Source organism: Stegodyphus dumicola, chromosome 2, assembly GCF_044657685.1.
Source record: "Stegodyphus dumicola isolate Sdum_Otavi_A_Nest chromosome 2, ASM4465768v1".
In the NCBI taxonomy this organism is placed as follows: domain Eukaryota; kingdom Metazoa; phylum Arthropoda; class Arachnida; order Araneae; family Eresidae; genus Stegodyphus; species Stegodyphus dumicola.
Genome location: NC_140769.1, coordinates 174,039,619 through 174,058,777, shown reverse-complemented (window position 1 = coordinate 174,058,777; position 19,159 = coordinate 174,039,619). Strand labels below are relative to the sequence as shown.

At 37.3% G+C, this 19,159-nt stretch overlaps 1 protein-coding gene across 1 annotated transcript in view; it reads right to left on the bottom strand.

Moving 5' to 3' along the window:
• Positions 1-2,145: 2,145 nt before the first annotated feature.
• The window catches only part of LOC118189104 (uncharacterized), a 101,406-nt gene continuing 84,392 nt past the window's right edge, over positions 2,146-19,159 (bottom strand). Inside the window, exons 6-7 of the mRNA XM_035359651.2 lie at positions 6,787-6,870; positions 2,146-2,620 (exon numbers count right to left, since the gene is read on the bottom strand). Of these exons, the coding sequence (XP_035215542.1) occupies positions 2,415-2,620; positions 6,787-6,870 (290 nt within the window). The 3' untranslated portion in view covers positions 2,146-2,414. The remainder of the gene's footprint in view (positions 2,621-6,786; positions 6,871-19,159) is intronic.

The window sequence follows — 19,159 nt, the reverse complement described above, 5'->3', positions numbered from 1 at the left end:
TTGCTAGTATAGTTCCTGTTACAGTACAGAATGGGATAAAACTGGACACTTCATCTATAATTAAAGCATTAAAGCATTTAATTGTGAATTATGACGATGTCCCAAGTGATGCAGATTCTTCTGTAAATTAAAATGATGCTGTCAGCGATGAATTAGGGCGAAAAGGAAACTCAAACACAATCATCGTCGAGGTCATCTAGGTGAAAGTCATCGAGGGAAAACGGCACTGCAGAATTAGATTCTGAAAAGAAGCATTTTCCCAAAGAAGAGTCACATGTCAGAGTTTATGATGAATTAATTGCTAATTTTACTAAAAAAAACTACAGTAACGTACCTTGCAACAGAAAAACAAAAGAAACCACTGGAAACGAAGAAACTACAGAGACCTCCGAAGAAGAGCAAAAGACTGAAAAACAGAAGTCAGTTAGAAAACTTAATCACAAAGACGCCGATACGGACAGCAAAGACGGAACAAACGAAACTAAAGAAGGTGAGAAAAAAGAAGCGGAAAAGCAGATTCAGAAGATCCAGGAAGAAAATCGAAAGTCCTTGATAATAAAATTACCGACTCTGATGATTCGTGATTTAGACTTTTTCCCGACTTGACAAATTTCTCCCGATTTGACTAGTGGACTGTTGTGTTAAAAACGTTAACTATTTAAGAAAAATGAAGATGATGCCTATGGATGAAATGTATCAAGAAAGACAGCTTAAAAAAGACTATTTTAAGAAGATGGATTCGAATGATGGATCTTGAGGGCATCTAAGACGTATTCAGAAGACGTATCCAGACGATATCTAAGAAGATGCATTCAGAAGACGTATCCAGACCGTATTCACAGCTTTTTCGGATCCTTTTTCAGAACCACTTTGATTGCAATGATAATTTTTCTACTCTTCAAAATCACTCTCAGATTTCTTGTTTTCTTTGATAACTTAAATATTTGATCTAAATAATGAACCATAAATTTCGAATTCACCTTCAAATTTCCCTATAGGCTTAATTTTCTCATTGCCAAATCCTGTTAACTGTAGATTCGCCGGCTGAGGTTCAGGAGAACCTGTCTTCTTACGTACATCTTCTCTAATTAACATCACTTGACTACCAGTATCTATTAAAGCCTCAATTCGCAAGGTTTGAGAAGGCGTATGTACAGAGACAAATCCAGACAACATAGAAGAAGAGATTCCACGACGATGACGTTCTAAGATGACCATGACGACGACGACAGAGGCAAAACACAGCAAAAAACCCAATCCCCCCTTTTTTTTTTAAATTTTATTTTTCAGATCCGCAGTGATTGACGGTATTACCACCCGAATGCGAGGCCGCATTCCATAAGGATGGACGAGCAGATGTAGGATGGTATTTTCGGTAATAATCGGATGACGCGACAAGCTGTGAAAATAAATCTTTTCCTTCCGATGGAAAAACACAGACGATTCTGCAATTGTAAGACGATGACGCGATTAAAAGATGTTTGCATGTAAAAGGCGGTTACTTCTCTTCATCTCTAAATAATCTCATCTGTTTCCTTCTATGCATGTTATAATTTTGTGGCTTGTAGCAACTATTCATGTTTCCATTAAATATTCAAGTTATTTGTAAATCAGACTAGTTTATTAGCCCTTAGACAGCCACCTCAGACGTAAGTATACACACATCATATTCCTAGACAGTAAGTACCGATTCTACACATGTTATATTTTATAATTGTATGAACAAAACAAAGATCCACTCCTGTGCCACGTGTACAATTGTAACCAATGTTAAAAAACATCAGTTGTTCAAAACTTATGCTCAAAATAGATAAACACCTGAAGCAGCACTCTTAGCGCCTCTAGCTGGTGTTGCTGTGGATAGGACAGATTTTGTGACTTTCACCTGTTTATATATGTTAGACATCAGGTGTCCCCGCTTACCGTCACCACTCACCAGTTTCGGGTTAGCGGTTAAGAGTTTTCTAACAACGATAATGTTCAGCGCGATGGTTTATTATTAATTGACACAGCTGATAGCATGTGGAGTTTCTCCTCTTTTAATAAAACGTGAAATAATCCAGTGAAAAAAAGTTTAATTAAAGAAAGATATTAATTTGAAAGTGGTTGTGAATGAAGGTAATTTTTAGTACTGAACTATGAATTGCTGGAAAATTTTAAGAGAAAAATTTTATTCTTAAAAGAAATTTTAAGAAATCTGTAAATCATGACTGCCAGGCCCACAGGTTTCGTTTTCCATCAATATGTACCCTTCCAATGTGGCGTGCTTCTTCATTTTTGTTTCTTGACATATTTGTCTCGAGATCAGTAAATGTCTTCCTACTGTCACTGATAAGAAAAGAATAAGTCTTTATTCTTTGATTATCATAGTACAAACATTTATCGGTATTTCCATGTACGTAAAATTTCAAGTATTACACAAGCCTTGTTTGCGAACTGCAAGTTGCAACTTTCAGTTTGCTTACAGTTTGCTTGCAAACTACTTGTTTTATACATTTAACGAATATGAAAAGAATGACATTCAAAAATATTGGAAGTACTGCAACTAAAACGAAAACGAGTATCCTTCTTGTTAAGCTGTTTCTTGTTACAGTGATTTGAACATCAAAAATACTAGAATCTGGAAAAAAAAGTATAAATTACATGATTAGAAAAGATAAGACGAAAGCCGATATAAATATTTGTAAACTCTTAAAAACCAATAACAATTAAGTGCTCATATTTTTAATACGAGTTTTAAATCTTTCATAGTTAGGCAATAATTTCAAATCCTTGAGAATAGGCACACGTATACCTTGTTATTATTTTGTTAAATTACTCATCCTTTCTCACAGATCATGAACGGAACTTCTCTGGCGGCACATATTTGTAAATATCAACTTTCTAGAAACTAAGATGCGGCGTTTGTTTTTCCAGCAATGCTATAGTTCTTAAATTGCTCCTTTGCTCACCGTAGTCTAGATTCTTTACTGCTCACTTTTGGGGATAAAACATAATTATTACCAGAGCGCACCAAAAAACTCAAGAGAATCTCTGGAACAGAAAATTCTTTTGTTTTCATAACATTTTATAAGTAGACTAAGATACTAATTTCTGAACGCATGGCGTATCGTTATCTCAGAAATAAATCCATGGCTTGTAATAGAACATTTTTGTCAAGAAAAGCCTCTAGAGGCAAGAATATATATGAAAATTGTAAATTTCGAGCTCCCGAAAATACTTGTGGCCACGCCGGTGCATCCGCTGATTTGGTTTTTATCTTTTATGCTTTTAATGTGAGCCAAATAGCAACAAGACTCACATAGTGAAATACTAAGATAAACAGCTCAGACTTGTGCAACACTAATTACATCCACCCCCCCCCCAAAAAAAAAGAATCAACTGCGAGCTTTTCAGACAAATGTTACCAAATATTAGGGAACGGACTAAAAACTTGCTTGGAATAAGGACTGCTTGGAACAGTTGTTTATTTGATTATCAGAAAATATATAAAAGCTGCCTGCCAGAGAAGTATAATGCCTTTGTGAAAGATTCTCGAAAGAAACTGGTTCAAGCATTTACACATGAGAAAAAAGACGAAAACACTAATGCAACTGACTCATTGACCGGCATTTGAGATTGCGTATACGGCAGGATAATCCACTCCCCCACCTATATCGAATTCTCAATGGAAAGCCTCTGCTGCTACATCTAATAATATCTTTTCATTTGCGAAAGAATCGGTACATATCCTTTGGCACTCCTACCCAGAATAACAGCACTGTCTTTTTGAGTGGTTTTTGTAATTCCGTAATTTAAGATGCCAAATTTTAATACAGTTTGACCAAGGAAATTTTCTTACAATAACGGCAGAATAGTCACCTTTGACTTCACACTTAATATAAAATTTTGATATTTCGAATTCAGAATTTTTAATTCTAGCCGTATGCAAATTATTCTCACATTAAGGCAAAAGATTAGAGGCAATTGACTTAAAGATAGATAATAGCAACAACATCAAATTTTCTAAACAATGCATGCAAGTTATCAAATTTTGAAAACCGTGATATAAATTAGGTTAAATACTTAAACACGTTTCTCTATTAAGAGTAAGTTGAGACTTTATATTAAAAGCATGTATGCAAGGCATTCTTCCTAAGCGTTTGAACTCATACAACTATAATCTGTTATTAAGCTTAGTCCGCAGGTGCTTCAGAATTCCGTTCGGAAGAATGGAAGTTAATGATAACAGGTAGAGGCCTTAAAAACAGTAAAGATATAAACTGAATCGGAGCATCTGAAATTACGGGGATGTGATATATGTCTTGAAGTTCGCAAAATTAAGCAGATACATGTTGTTTCGGCCTTCGTCACATCTGTTAACTTGAACGACATTATTAATTCCACGCCTAAAGAATTCTCATGAAATTGCTGTGATTTCCAAGAATTCGTTAACTGCCTAACAGACACTGCTGTGATTTTGATAACTACGACAGGAAAATTCTTTAACAGTCGAAATAATTGGTAATCTCTTAGGGACTGGTCCGTCGAATATAGTTTGGAATGTAAGGAAAGATTTTGTAACCGAACTCTTATAATGTTAGAGGGTTTTCTTTGTGACAAGAGCTTGGCTGAGCGCTTTTACACAATACAAGGATATCATGTCTCTTCACAATTGTTTACTGCTTCAAGCGAAGTTACCCGTCCATACCGAGAGGAACGACGGTGGTCCGAATTCGTGGTTTGATGTCGCACGAAGAAAATGCAATGTACGATGATGATGAGTCATCAGTGCACACAGAAACAAAATCACGTTTAGAGAATCTGTACCACTTGCACAAAATTCCGAATGCCACGTTCAATACTTATATATTTCAAAAGTTGCGCTAATATTAGTTGCCACCGAATGTACGAAATGACCCAATGTGAACTCAGAAATCATTCTCAGTTCGCTGTAAGGTCGGTATATTTTAGCAGTCACATATCTATCGAACATATGATGGAATTCATGTGACGCGCCGATTATTTTCTATAGCTATTTAGCAGTGAATCCCAACATTATTTGAAACTGAAAATTTCAAATGCACTTTCCCAATATATAACATTATTAGCCCAAACGGGCGTTATCCCAGAAGGAGTATTAGGCTTAAAATGTAACTTTACGTCGAATCACTTTAAATGCCCAAACTACTTTTTAAGTGCTGCCACCAAAAATTATTGTCATGCATTATATTTAAAGAAACTAACAAAGAATAATGGGGAATCTGCACGAATGCGCGTATATTTCTTGCAATGTAAATAAACAGTGATAACTAGAGTCTTCGAATTTGCTTTGTTGTCTATTCAATATTTTGTAAAACTTTATTGAATATTTTGATTAAGAAACTCAGCACTTGCAAAGAAAGTAATGGCAACACTGCAGGGAATAAAACGTTTTTTTCTGCAGCGCGCGAAACTGCCTATTGGAAATTTTAAATATATGATGTTTTTCTATATTCCGTGATTTTGCTGTTGAGATGAATTTTATGTGGCGTTAGCGCCAAGGACGTGACATTTAATATATATACTAAACACATAAAACGATAATAATAAAAAGAGGAAAAAGTTTTGAAAAGCCCTCCTAAGAAAACTGAATACTGATAGGATGAACTAAGAAAAGCTTGGGAAAAAAAAGAGAGAGACAGACAGACAAATATATGCAAACACTTAACGCTTCATCGTAAATTCTAAACACTGCTCTACATTTTTGTAATTTTGCTGTTGAATTGCATACGGGGTAAGTACGAAGATAGTGGTGCTTGATCATAAACTAAAAATGACATAACGTTTAAAAATGATAAAAAAATTAACATAATGGTTTAATTTTAATAAATAAATCTGAAAGCTTTCAGATTTTACAAGTTTTTTAACGTTTTGTGTGTTACCTTCATTAAATATCATGTCCTTCGTTCTTAAACCATAAAATTCAGTTCAACAACAACATCGCAAAATAATTTTAAAATGAGCATATCTTTAGAATTTCTGATACACAGTCTCGCAAGCTGGAGATGAAAATGTTTTTTTATTTTCGTACAGTGTTGCCGTTGCTCGCTTTTAAATCGTTGAGTTCGTTAATCAAAAATTCGTTATAGTTTTACAAAAGATGAAATAGATAATAAAACAAATTTCAAATTCCAAATTTAGGCTTCCAGATGCCCATATTCGGTTGGAAATGCACGTTATTCAAAATTTGATGGCTCTAGGTACCGTTGTTTTATCATAATGCGAGAAACATACCTACATTTATGCATATTCTTAGATTATTTAATTTCTTTAAATATAATACAGAACTCTAATATTTGGTGGCAACAATTTCAAAAAAGTGAACCAACATTTATAGTTTTCAACACAAAATGTCAAAACGAAATTAATAGTCCTTCTGGGCTAACGCCCTTTGGACTAAAAATGGTTTAGTAGGGGAGAGTGTAACGGCAAATTCTAGACCACGAGCTCAGCGGCAATGTAAAAAACCTTACAAACCTTTTTGGACGATCGTTAAAATCAAAAAGACTTCAGATTTATTTTATTGCTTTAATTTCATTTCATCTTCTTGCAAGAGAAGATGTAATCCTTTGGCTCTGTATGAAATATTTGAAAAATACATGGAGACTATTTTCTAACAACCCTGAAGCACGTGACAAATTAAGCGTGTCGTCATAAATATTGGTTTTCTATGTTGATCAGTTTAAGTTTTCAAAACTACAAAACAGATGAAACAAAAGAAGATATTAATTGCGTGATAATTAACGGAAATTATGAATACTTTACCTGTCTCATTCATTCCATTGATGTACATTACAGAAATGTCAGTGATTCTGAAGTATCCGACGTATTCAGCGTTCGAATTTTTACCTTGAGGGAAGAAAAATTATAAAAACATAATAAGTGCAAGCTCTGGTTGGATTTTTTAAAATTAAGGTAAACAATATAGTATTACATTTTATGTTTCACTTTCAATTCAGTAACAACTAAAATTTAAAATGAAGATGTCATTATTTATAACAGAATATTTAGCATTTCAGGGGAGACAAATTAAGAAATAAAAACGTTATTATTATTTTTTTTTAATCTTTGCAAAGCAGTTTCCCTTAGAAAGTCCTCCACGAAGGCATCCCTCACCTTAGGCAGATAGCCCTCGAGGCTTTGCCATAATCACACACATAAAATAACATAACATAATCTTTGCAAAGCTGACACCTCAAGTTGGAATAACACCTATACTATAACTATCCTTAAAATAATCAAAGCGTTTACAAAAAAAAAAAAAAAAAAAAAAAAAAAAAAAAAAAAAAACCTCCTCACAGCGAAAGAAATTATTAAATAACAAATAGGATAGAATAAGTACAATGTATGCTTTAATATTCCGGCGGTTGATTTTTAAAACTGGCGAAATAATAAAAAAGAAAACTAATGTTGGAAGCAGTCATAATTCAAAATTTATATTTTCGAGTTTTCGCAGTACTGCAGGATACACTGTGTAGGAAAGAAATAATACGCTGTATAGGAGAAAGCCAGCGAAGGTTATTTGATGTTTTAAAATAGTTTATATCTACATAAAATTGCTGTGTTTGCAACTTCTCTACCTGCTTAGCTCAATGCTGAAGGAAATCTTCAGTATAATTACTGCTAAGCTTAGAATACATTTTTTATTTATTTTTTTATTTTTTGCTGTACTATTTAACAGGGCAATTAAAATTTCTTGCAGGAATTGTCTCAGTGCACAAGCAACACTGTTTCAGAGCAACACCAGGTGCTGGACCTAGTGAACGCTATAAGCCAGTAGAAAATTAATGCAATGGCCTGTAGTCTTAATCTATGTTTCTTAGAGAAGCCTTGGGAAAAAATATATTACTTTGCCATTTTTGTGCACGTAATGACAAACTGGCGATATAAGTATTTTTTAATTTTATTTTTGCTGTAAGTAAAATACATCCTTTGTCCTTTTCGACACCATAATAAACCAAAATCACAATAAAAACTTTACCAAATTCTACCTTACTTGAACTTTATGAAGCCTGTTATTATGGTGACCACCTCCAGTTAGAAATACTGGCGACAGCGGTTCTTGTAACAGCCAGTTTCATTATTTGTAATATCGGGCCCGCCAGCGGCCGAGTGGTAAAGTCGCTGAACACTGGTAGTTCGGTCCGTGGTTCGAATCCTACGAACGGGCTGGCTGCATGGGTGTTTTCGTGGTTTTCCCCATGTGTAGCGTGTATACGAGTCAGTTTCCCATAGAAAGTCCTCCACGAAGGCATCCCTCCCCTTACGCAGATAGCTCTCGAGGTTTTGCCGTATTTAAAATAACCTAACCTAACCATTATTTGTAACACTTTCGTGGATTAAAAAAAAAGACTAAAATATTTTTTAAATTTCATTTTTCACCATTCTTTGTAAAAGACTACAGATATCTTCCGCTTAATGAAAAATAAATTAATTGTGGCCACCCCTCTTATTGTATTTGCAACAAAACTCAAGATTATTAGATTGTTAAGCTGAATAAAGCTTCAACTTAGTTTAAAAATTTAGCATTTTGAAATCATAAATCATTTCTTTCAACCACGCTCAAAATTTCTTTACATTAAAAGCAAGCATAAAAACCTAGCTTACATAAAAAGAGACAAATTCTTGTATAATATTAACTATTAGGTTAAACTATGCAAAGCATACTTGCATAGTTTTTACCATGAATCTGCATAAAAATTGATATTACGGGTGCGACAAAGGAAACTAGATGAACATAAGCCATAATTATATGCATTAATGATTGTTATAATCTATGAGAATTTTATCTTGAATATTTATTTTATTGTTGATTATAAAAAAAGATCCGCAAGATATTGAAGTATTTCCTTATATTTAAATTTTATATTTGTGTTTTTCGTTTGAAATTAAAATTGTTAAAAGCAATTACAAAAATTTGTTAGTAGACGTTTTAAAGTTCTGAGTAAAAGCATAATACTAATTTTAAAATAGACATTTTTAGCATTATGTTTTTAGATATCTTCTGTACCCTTTTCAATTTAGTAATAAATATAATGCCAAGGGAAGATTGCCTTTCATTTAAATTATGTAATTTTAAAATACTATAAAATAATAAAATATTAAACACGAAGAAATTCAAAACTGATCTATCGCCTTCGTTGTTCATAGCTAAAGATTTGTTTACAGTCAGCATTTAAAAATCATAGCACTTTCAATCTTAGCAGAGTTAATATAAAATTTTAAACTATAGTTAGGCTTTAGTGTCTAAGTTACATAAATAATAATATTAAAGTTAGTTCTTTCTATGTATATTAGCTTAAATAATCTACAGTGTAGCGAGAAGGTCCTTTTACACTTGGACTAAATGCATATAAACAGAATAATATGGTAAAATATTTAAGATTTGAATCTTCGCTCCTGATCATTGATATCGCAACGAGTCTCCTCACTTGAATTACAGCGTGATTACCACGTGACAGCGCGGGGAGAAAAGTAGTCTGTGCGTTGACAAGTTCGTTATCTCTGTGAATTAGTGAAGAATATTGGTAGACACAGGAATTTCACTTTGGAGCTGCGCTTAGGAAAAGTGTGTGGGTCCACGACCGAAAGAAGAACAATAAAAATATGACCCAGGTGTTGAACACGTTCATGAAGGTTTCGATCAAGATCCATCAAGCCTTCAGACTTTGATCACGCGTTAGAAGAAAGATTTTGATTATTAGGGGTGGGAATGCCTGAACAACTCGTCTTTGGTACGTAGTTGTTTGAGGGTTTCATGACGCAAGTTACTTGCCTGAGGATGCTGAATAACTCGCTTCTTCCCCATTTGCAGAATTTGGGTATCAATGGTACGATTGCTGCACGATGCAGCTTCCGCCCACTTAGCACTTGCTATTCATGTACATCTCGATGAACTGTTCTCTAGCAGGTGGATAGGACATGGGTCCCCAAATTCATTAGCCACTTATCGCTGGCCGCCTCGAAATCCGGGTCTTAAAGACACCAGGGGAGATCATCAAACCATACGCCTTGTGGGGAGATCATCAAACCATACGCCTTGTGGGGAGATCATCAAACCATACGCCTTGTGGGGAGATCATCAAACCATACGCAAGAAGAAGAGGCACGTCGACAAAGATGTCCCGCCGACAAAAGTGTGCTTGAAGCCTTCCAGCAAGTGACACCGCAGATGCAAAAGCGTAAGAGTGGGACGATATTCATACCTATAAAACTATGCAGCAATAACGGTGGCGCATACTCGGACGTTTCGACTAAATAAATATACGTTTTATTGAAGTTACACTGAAATAATTGCACCTTTCTGACCACTTTGTACATAGAAGAAATTATGATTTTTTAATTGTAATTTCCAGAAATTTTTTTAGCAACGCAAAACAATAGTAGACAGGTGACAGGTGACAGCAGGACAGGGCACCCGGACGGCTTTCTATGACTACTCGGGTATTACCCTGGCCCTGCAACCATCTTGAGTCTTCACAGTTGTAAGATGCTTTTATGTTTATTGCAGGTGCCCTATTCCGGCCTGCAGAGGTCTATGCCCATTTTTTCTAGTTTGGCCATTATGCATTTAAGCTTTTGCCGCGTGCCTCGATGTTTTATGAGAAGGCGTTTGAAAGGCAGAACATTGGTAGTTGGGAATTTTATGTGCCATTCTGCTGTTAAGGGGCACTCCGTGACATAATGGTCTGGTGAGCCCACGTTGCCACAAACACACATATCAGTTGTTGCTAGACCCCTTTCTGCAAAGTACGTCGGAAAGGGGCCGTGGCCTGTTATATATCGCGTGAGGTAGGGCGATGAGATGAGCCGGTCCACCTCTACCTTGGGCAGGAACTCATATGCTCTGCGGCCTTGCGGGATTTGGTCCCATTCATTCTGCCAGTTTCCAATGGCGGACTCCTCTATTTGCCTCTTTAGGCATGACCGCGGCAGGGGCACCTGAATCTGCTCCGTTTCCTCATTTTGGGCAGCCTTCTTGGCAAGAGCGTCTGATGCTTCATTTCCCTGGATTCCGGCGTGCGCCTTCACCCAGGAAATTTGGATTCTCATTGACTTTTCTTGTAGACGGAGGACTTCTTGCAGGTGCGAGATTAGTGCGGAGCGCTGGAGAGGGTTGTTGATAGCATAAATGCTTGACAGGCTGTCAGTAAATATCGTAGCTCGACTCTGCCGTGTGTCAATTGCCCATTTCACTGCCTTTGTGAGGGCAACTACTTCCGCTTGGAACACTGAGTTCTGTGCTCCCAGACGGCCCTTCCATTCCTTTGCTATGTTTCCATTTATATAGGCTATATAGGCACTGCCTACAGCGTTATCAATTTTTGACCCGTCTGTATAAAGCACGGCCCCTGGTCCGTCTAAGCGCGGACGGACCAGGGTCTAGCGGCCCCTGGTCCGTCTAAGCTATTGTCTACTAACAATAGTAGACAATAGAATTATTCTTTAATACTCATTTCTATAAAACAAGAAGCAATAAAAACCTTACTAAACTTGCCCGTGTGTTTTGATTTAATTCCGCGTAGTATGTGTGGTAACTAGTCAGACGTTTTCACATGAAAGTTGCTAAAATTATAAAACGCATTTATTTTCATCTTTCTTTCAATGTTAAAATTTTCCAATTCCATTTTGTTTTACACTGAAAGGTATTAATGTAGATTTTACATAAGAGTGTAAGTTCGAAAATCGGTTGATAGCTTATTATCCATTTAATTATTTGAATTTAGGTATAGCTCTCGCAAAAAGTAGCTGGAGAAAATACATTTTACGGTGCTTCAAGATACTTTAAAATTTATTTAATGCTTTAAACAAGAAATGCAGACGGATAAGTTTCACACCCGTGTAAATAAGGCTTTCATTAATATAATCAAAACCGCATAGCAACGATAATATGCGGAATCGACTTACGCAGGAACCAGCATAAGACGTAAAATCGGTACCAGCAGAATTAAGCGTAAAATCGGTACCAGCATAAGACAGACCACAACCAATTACCGGCATACTAATTGATACCATGAAAACGAAATTTTAAGATAGAAAACTGATGGATATTTGAGGAAAAGGTGGGTAGGACACTAGAATTTTATCAAAACAAAGCTACCAATCTTTAAATATGTAATAATATGAAGAATTTTGCCACGTCGTTTTAAAACTACTCCATATTCCTTTAAATTCGCTTTATAATGTATGAAACAGTTTTTGTACATTTTAAACGCTGTTTGTCATCTAAAATGCACTGGATTAAAATTAGGCACTTTAAATTTTATATTTTTGGCAAATTTCGTGTTTTTACGCATTTATACTGAGAAAATCCTGAGCAAGAAAGCGAGGCTTTTGTTTATCGAGTTACTTGAACGACGATGAAAGGTAACAAACTCTGATAAATACGGTGAATATAAATGTAGTTAATAATGTACGTACTATTGCGCAGAAAAACTTAATAAACTATCATAGATTATTGTAAATTAAATTTTAATTTTAAGTTATAAATATCACTAAACAATTCTATATAAAACGTTCTACAAATAGGTTATCACGATTCAGATCAAATAAAATTTAATAATAAAAATAATGCTTGAGATCCCTTCACTATACGCCAGTAAATTCCTAATCACAAGGATTTGACAACGTATGGTAGAATATGAGTTAGTTGTTAGTAATTAAGAATTCCCATAAGGGGATTATTGTCGTGATTTACAGTGAGGAATATACACTCTTTTGCAAAACAATTGAAACACCATGAAGGATGTGGTTGTTTTTGATGAAACTGAAAGTGAATAGCTCATACACAGATAACAAAATGATTAAAAAATTAAGGTCATGGTACCTTTTCACGGCTTACAATCACCCATTAAGTGTTGAAATTAGTAGTTGGTCTAACCACCCCTGGCGGCAATTCATACTTGAATTCGTCGAGGCAAGGGGTGGTAGAGGTTCCTAATGTCATCCTGAGGCACATTCTTCCGAGCATTTATCAGTTGTCGCTCCAGATCTGCGATATTTTGTCGTGGCCAAATCTGGTGGCCTATCATGTTCCAGACAAAATTCGATTAGTGAAAGGTCTGGTGACCTTCCTGGCCAAGGAAGAGTATAAACTGCACAGAAACAGTCCAGAGACATGCGAGCGGTATGTGGCCTGGCATTAACTTTTTTGGAAAACGGCCCAACGATGACGTGCCATGAAGGGTAACGCAACCGGCTGCAGGATGATATCAACATATCGTTGAGCTGTTAAAGTTGTACCGAGGATGACTAAAGATGACCTGCTGCCATAAGAAATAGCGCCCCACACCATCACTTCAGGGGTTATAACTGTATGCCTTTGTAAAAGAAAGGCTGATTGGTACCCCGTTCTCTCCAGACAGGTGACAGGTGACGGAGGACGAGGGCGCCTGATGTTTAACATAGGTAAACAGGCATATGCCCCGCGTCCTCCACTATCTAGTGGCAACTTCCCTGGAGCCTCATCAGGCTGCCTCGGGAGTATATTTGAATCTTAATGAGAAAGTTACATGGCCATACAAGGGCGGTTGACATAGTCTACATTACAAGTGATGTGTATGACATTTGAAAGTTTTAGGATTACAGTGGTTACAGAAAATCTAAAAAAAAAAAAAAAAAAAAAAAAAAAAGGTGGGGGTGGAGGTGGCATAATAATGTAAGACATAATACACATAACAACACACTTAAAATACACAGAACATACTCACAGACTACTAAGTAGAGTACTAATAATGCATTCATGTGATGCTGTTAGAACATATAATGCTGGGCAGATGTAATACTATGTGACATATAAAAACGTGTAATAAAACTGGTAAGATCACAGGATGCAGAGCAGAGATAAAGCTGCGATACTAGTGAAAACACATGGTGCATGCCAGATATAAAGCACGCGTGTAACATTGCCAGATATAAAGCACGCGCGTATACTAATTAAAACACATGATGCAGGGCAGTTTTAAGACAGATAATAACATAAGTTGCAAATAATTATTAGCAATGAACTTTTGGTTTACATATGAAACAGATGGTAGTATATGAGTAATAATACTTATGGGGAGACAATGAACCTAGGCTAACACATGATAGGAGTACATGATGCAGAGCAAATATGTTAATAGTATATACACATTATGAAGAGCAAATATGGAGCTAAATAAAAGACATGATTCAGGACAACTATAATACTGATAAAAACACATGACTTTGGGCAGAGATGATGCTATTTAAAAGCACATGATGCAGGACAGAGATAATACTAATGAGAAACACATGATGCAAGCATGAATATGATACACATGGTACAGGGCATATGTTATACTAATAGAAACTCATGATGCAAAGCAGATATAATACAAATAGGAGCATATGATACAAATAAATATTAGGGTACTTTATGCAGACCAGGTATGATGCTGGTATATACACATGATGCAGAGCAAATATAGAGCTAATTAAAAACGTGACATAGGGCAGATATAATACTAATAGAAATACATGAAAATACATTATGCAGTGCAGTTTAAGTTCTAATGAACACGTATGATGCAAATCAGATATGAGAAAAAAAAAAAAAAAAAGGGCCACATGCCGCTTGAGCAGGTATAGTACGATTAAAATCATTTGATGCAGGACAGATATGATACCAATGAATATACATGATGCAGAACAAATATAGAGCTAATTAAATGATATGGTGCTGAGTAGATGCAGTACAGGTGAAGAACGAGTAAATACACTTGGTACAAAGTAAATATGATGCCAATAAATATACATGGTGCAGAGCTGATATGATACTAATAGCAAAGCAGATATAATACGAATAAAACACATTGTGCAAATAAATATTAAGGTAGACAAAGATACATATGATAGTATATGAGTAATAAGTGCTAATAGAAACATATGATACAGAGAGCTGATATGATGCTTATAGGAAGGCATGCTACAGAGTCGTTATAATACTGACAAAAGCACATAATACTGTGCTTGTATAGAACTAATAAGGACACATGACAGCGTTAAAGTTCATTAAATATTTGCTATTGTGCAAGATTTCTCAAACCAGTTTAAGTTCTGTTTAGGTATAAGATATAAGGTATGCGTGTGTAAATTGTAGTTTCCTGGATAAATGCAGTGGAAAACCTTATGTTGATTAAATGGGCTGGCAGATATCCTGACCTAGTGCCGCGATAAATTTTATAATTTTACATATTGCATTAATGCTTCCCTTGTGCTTAATTATCAGTCGGTGGTAGGCAGTTATGTTGCTCGTGGGCATGAAAAGATGCATGGTATCTGTCAGAGGGCACCTGAATAGGTAGTGGTCTGGCGTTCCGTCTTCTCCACAGACACAGATGTCTGTATTTGATATCCCATGTCGATGAAAATAAGACGGGAACGGCCCGTGACCTGTTATGTAGTTTACCAAAGGAGCAATGGCGATAAGGCGGTCAGTTGATACTTTTGAAATACGCTCATAGGTGCGCCTCCCTGTTTCCGCATTAGTCCATTCTTCTTGCCATTGTCGTATTGCTTGTCCCTGCAAATGACGCTTTAGATAGGATGGTGGGGCAGGAATATTTATTTCTTGTGCTTCGAGATTGCTTGCAGCATCCTTAGCCAAACGGTCAGCTGCTTCATTTCCCTGGTTGCCATCGTGGGCTTTGACCCAGACCATGGTAATTTTAGTGTGACGATTATGCTGCAGGATGTCTTGCAAGTTAATGATGCTCGGCGATACATGGTGTTGATTTTCTATTGCATTTATTGCTGAAAGGCTGTCCGTGTATATGGTAGCTGCCTGTATATTGTTGTTGAGTATATGTTGTACCGCTGCTTTGAGAGCAGTAACTTCCGCCTGAAAGACGCTGTTTTCCGGTTTCAGATGTCCTTTCCATGTGTATTCGGTGTTGGAACCATCATAGTGTATAAAGGCACTACCTACTCCATGTTCATGCTTCGAGCCATCCGTGTATATCTTCGTGAGGGTGTCTCGATGAAGGCAGTTGGATTTAACTGTGCGTATGCCTGTCCCTTTTATTGAGGGATGTGTACGCAATACGTCGCCCCGATGCTCATATTGGACTGGGCTATAGGTAGTGTTTCCAAATGTCGCATCTCGGCGCAAGTGGATCAGTTGGGCATATGCAGATTCCATTAAGGCTTTGATATGCAGTGGTATGATACCAGCTAGTACCTGTGCTGCATTTGTGGCTGTAGTTCGATATGCTTTGCATAGGTTTATCGCAAAAGGTCTTTGAAAGGCTGATAGTTGACGGATTTTCCTGGCTCCCATTGGGTTTGCCCAGATTGGGGCTGCATATAATGCGATTTTCTCTGCAACTGTGAGATATAACAGTTTCTGAAAATGGGGGCTCTGACCCCAATTCTTGCCCTGAAATTGGCGCGCTGTTCTCGCTATTCGAGATGTTTTAACACGAAGGTCTTGTATATGAGGAATAAAGGTTAGACCGGAGTCCCATGTTACTCCTAGATATTTAAGATTTTTAACGAACTTAATATTTCTCCCGTTTAATTTAATACAGGACCGTCGTGTTGGATTTTTTCCTGGCCTTGGAATGATCAACGCTGTTGACTTTTCTGTTGATATTTGAAGCTTAAGTCGAGTGCAGTAGTCAGCAAAAAGTGTGCAGACTTCTGTGCCGTTTTTCTCCAGTTCGTTGCGTGTGCGTCCTCGCACAAGGAGTGCAGCATCATCTGCGTAGGCGACAACTCGCGTGTGTGCGGGCCAGTCTGCAGCGAGCACTTCGTTAAATGTGATGTTCCATAGGAGGGGCCCCGCGCAAGAGCCTTGTGGGCAACCTCTCACTTGGGCTATGGATGAAACACCTGCATCGTGGGACATTATTAACATACGATCTTGTAAGTAGCTTGTGATTGTTAGATAAAGGTTGGTCGGGCATTTTGCATTGCGTAAAGCTTGTTTGATTGCTGGACACCACAGAGTATAAAATGCGCTGGCCAGGTCAATCGAAATGAAAGCCGTATGCATATTATCATTTCTATTCTTCTGGATGCAATCCTTGATTGTTGAAAGGGCTTGAACGGTGGAAGATCCTATGCGGAAACCGAATTGTCTGACACTTAGATATTTGGTCTTGTGCAGATGATGACGAAGTCGATTGATAATCAGCTTTTCATACACTTTGCCCAGTGCAGACAACAAGCAGATTGGCCTGTAAGACCGCGGTTCAGCTGGATTTTTGAATTTTTCAAGAACAAGACTACCTGTCCCTTCTTAAATACGGTTGGGAAGAGCTTTGCCTGAAGTAATTTATTGAAGAATTTAGTGAAGAAATCTGGATTGGCTTTATATGCAACTTTTAATTATTGAATAGTCCAGGCCATCCGGTCCTGGGGCTTTTTTCAGGGGTAGGTAGCGAAATACATGAGCGATTTCTTTTGCTGAGAAAGCATAATCATCTGGCGTATCTGGGATAGTTGTATTGTTTCGCACTGCACGTTGTTCCAGTGTATCTTCATGCGGATTGTCCTTTGCAAAAATTTCGTCAAGAAGGTAAACCCCGCTGGCAGCTGTAAACCCCGCTGGGTTTGTTGAAAGACTAGCTGTTGGAACCTTTGTGCTGGTTTGAATACCTTCTGTGTTGCAATCTTATGTAAGATCCCGTAGGGATTCGTATTGTTGTTACAGAAGGTGCGCCAGCTTGTCACTTTTGCAGCGAGAATATTCTTCTTATATTTAGCCCGCTCTTGCCGGTATGTAGTCAGAATCTGTGCTTTGGTCTCTCCGTCCACGTTGCCTCTTAGTCTGCGGCGCAAAGCTCTGCATTTTTGTCTTTGTTGCCTTAGTTCGCCGGTCCACCAAGAGATTCCTTGTAATTTCTTGGTTGTACGGAGGGGTAAAATTTGTTGACATATTTCATTAAGTTCCTCTAGAAGTCCTTGTGCAAGGGAATCAAGGTGTTCTGAGTTGTTGCAAGATTCTAGCTGCAATTCTTTTGCTTGCAGGAGACGAGTAAAGGCCTGGGTCAATTGTCTAACCTTGTTACCTGGCAGCCTATAGCGTTTAATTATAGAAATGGTGGTATCTGTTTGTATAGTAAATTCTACGTATTTATGATCTGAACAACTTTCAGAGTCTGAGACATGCCATGAATGTATGTTGTTAGCAATATCATAAGTTGAGATCGTTAAGTCTGGCCATCCTTGATTGTACGAATTATCGAATGTAGGTGGTGCATTCGTTGTATTGTGCAATTGTAAATTGTTTGCCGCAATATAATCTTCAAGCTCCTGCCCTTTTGGATTTGTGGTACTATACCCCCATATAATATGATGGGCATTAAAGTCGCCTCCTATGACTTGAGCTGTGTTTGGAAATTTTCTACTTGTTTCGCTTATGTGGGCGACAGTGCTGCCAATTGCATCTGTTGGTGGTGAATACACCGAAGTAAGGATAAATTGCATATTTTCAAAAATGATTAGAATGGCGACATAATCCCTATGCAGCTTGATGACTTGTGGTGTCCATGCGGGGTTGCAGCAGGCAATTGCTACTCTAGGAGCAAGATCTGCCGTCGGGGACTCCTTTTGGTATATTTTCCATGCAATAGGTAAGCTAGCGACGTGACCTTCTCTACAGTATGGTTCCTGCATGATTACGAGGTCTATGTCGTCGGAAATAACTTGCGTGAGGACATGAGATGTTGCTGCCTCAGCCCTTTGAAGATTGATTTGCAGGCATTTGATGATGCTTGTGCTTAGTGTACCTATGTTCCTGCTTGATGGAGGTATAGTATGTGGAGAGAGAATCTGCATATGATTATTGTTATTATTAGATTGGATTACAGGCGTGTTGTTGTTAGCATTAGTAGCAGATAGACTATTCATAGATAGTGCTGCGTTTGATCCGTTCGATGTATCTCGTGTATGTTGGACAGGCAACATCATATGCTGGATGGTCGCAAGCTTTATTGTCTCGGTTACGGTAGTTACTGTCTGCAAAGTTGATGCATGTGGCTCGTCTGGCTTGACAGTCTTTGATTGCATGATTCCCCGAGCAGTATGCACAATAGATTTTATTTTGGCATCCCTGCTGGGTATGGCCAAATGCTTGACAGCGGTAGCACCTCTTAGTGTTGAAGTACTCTGA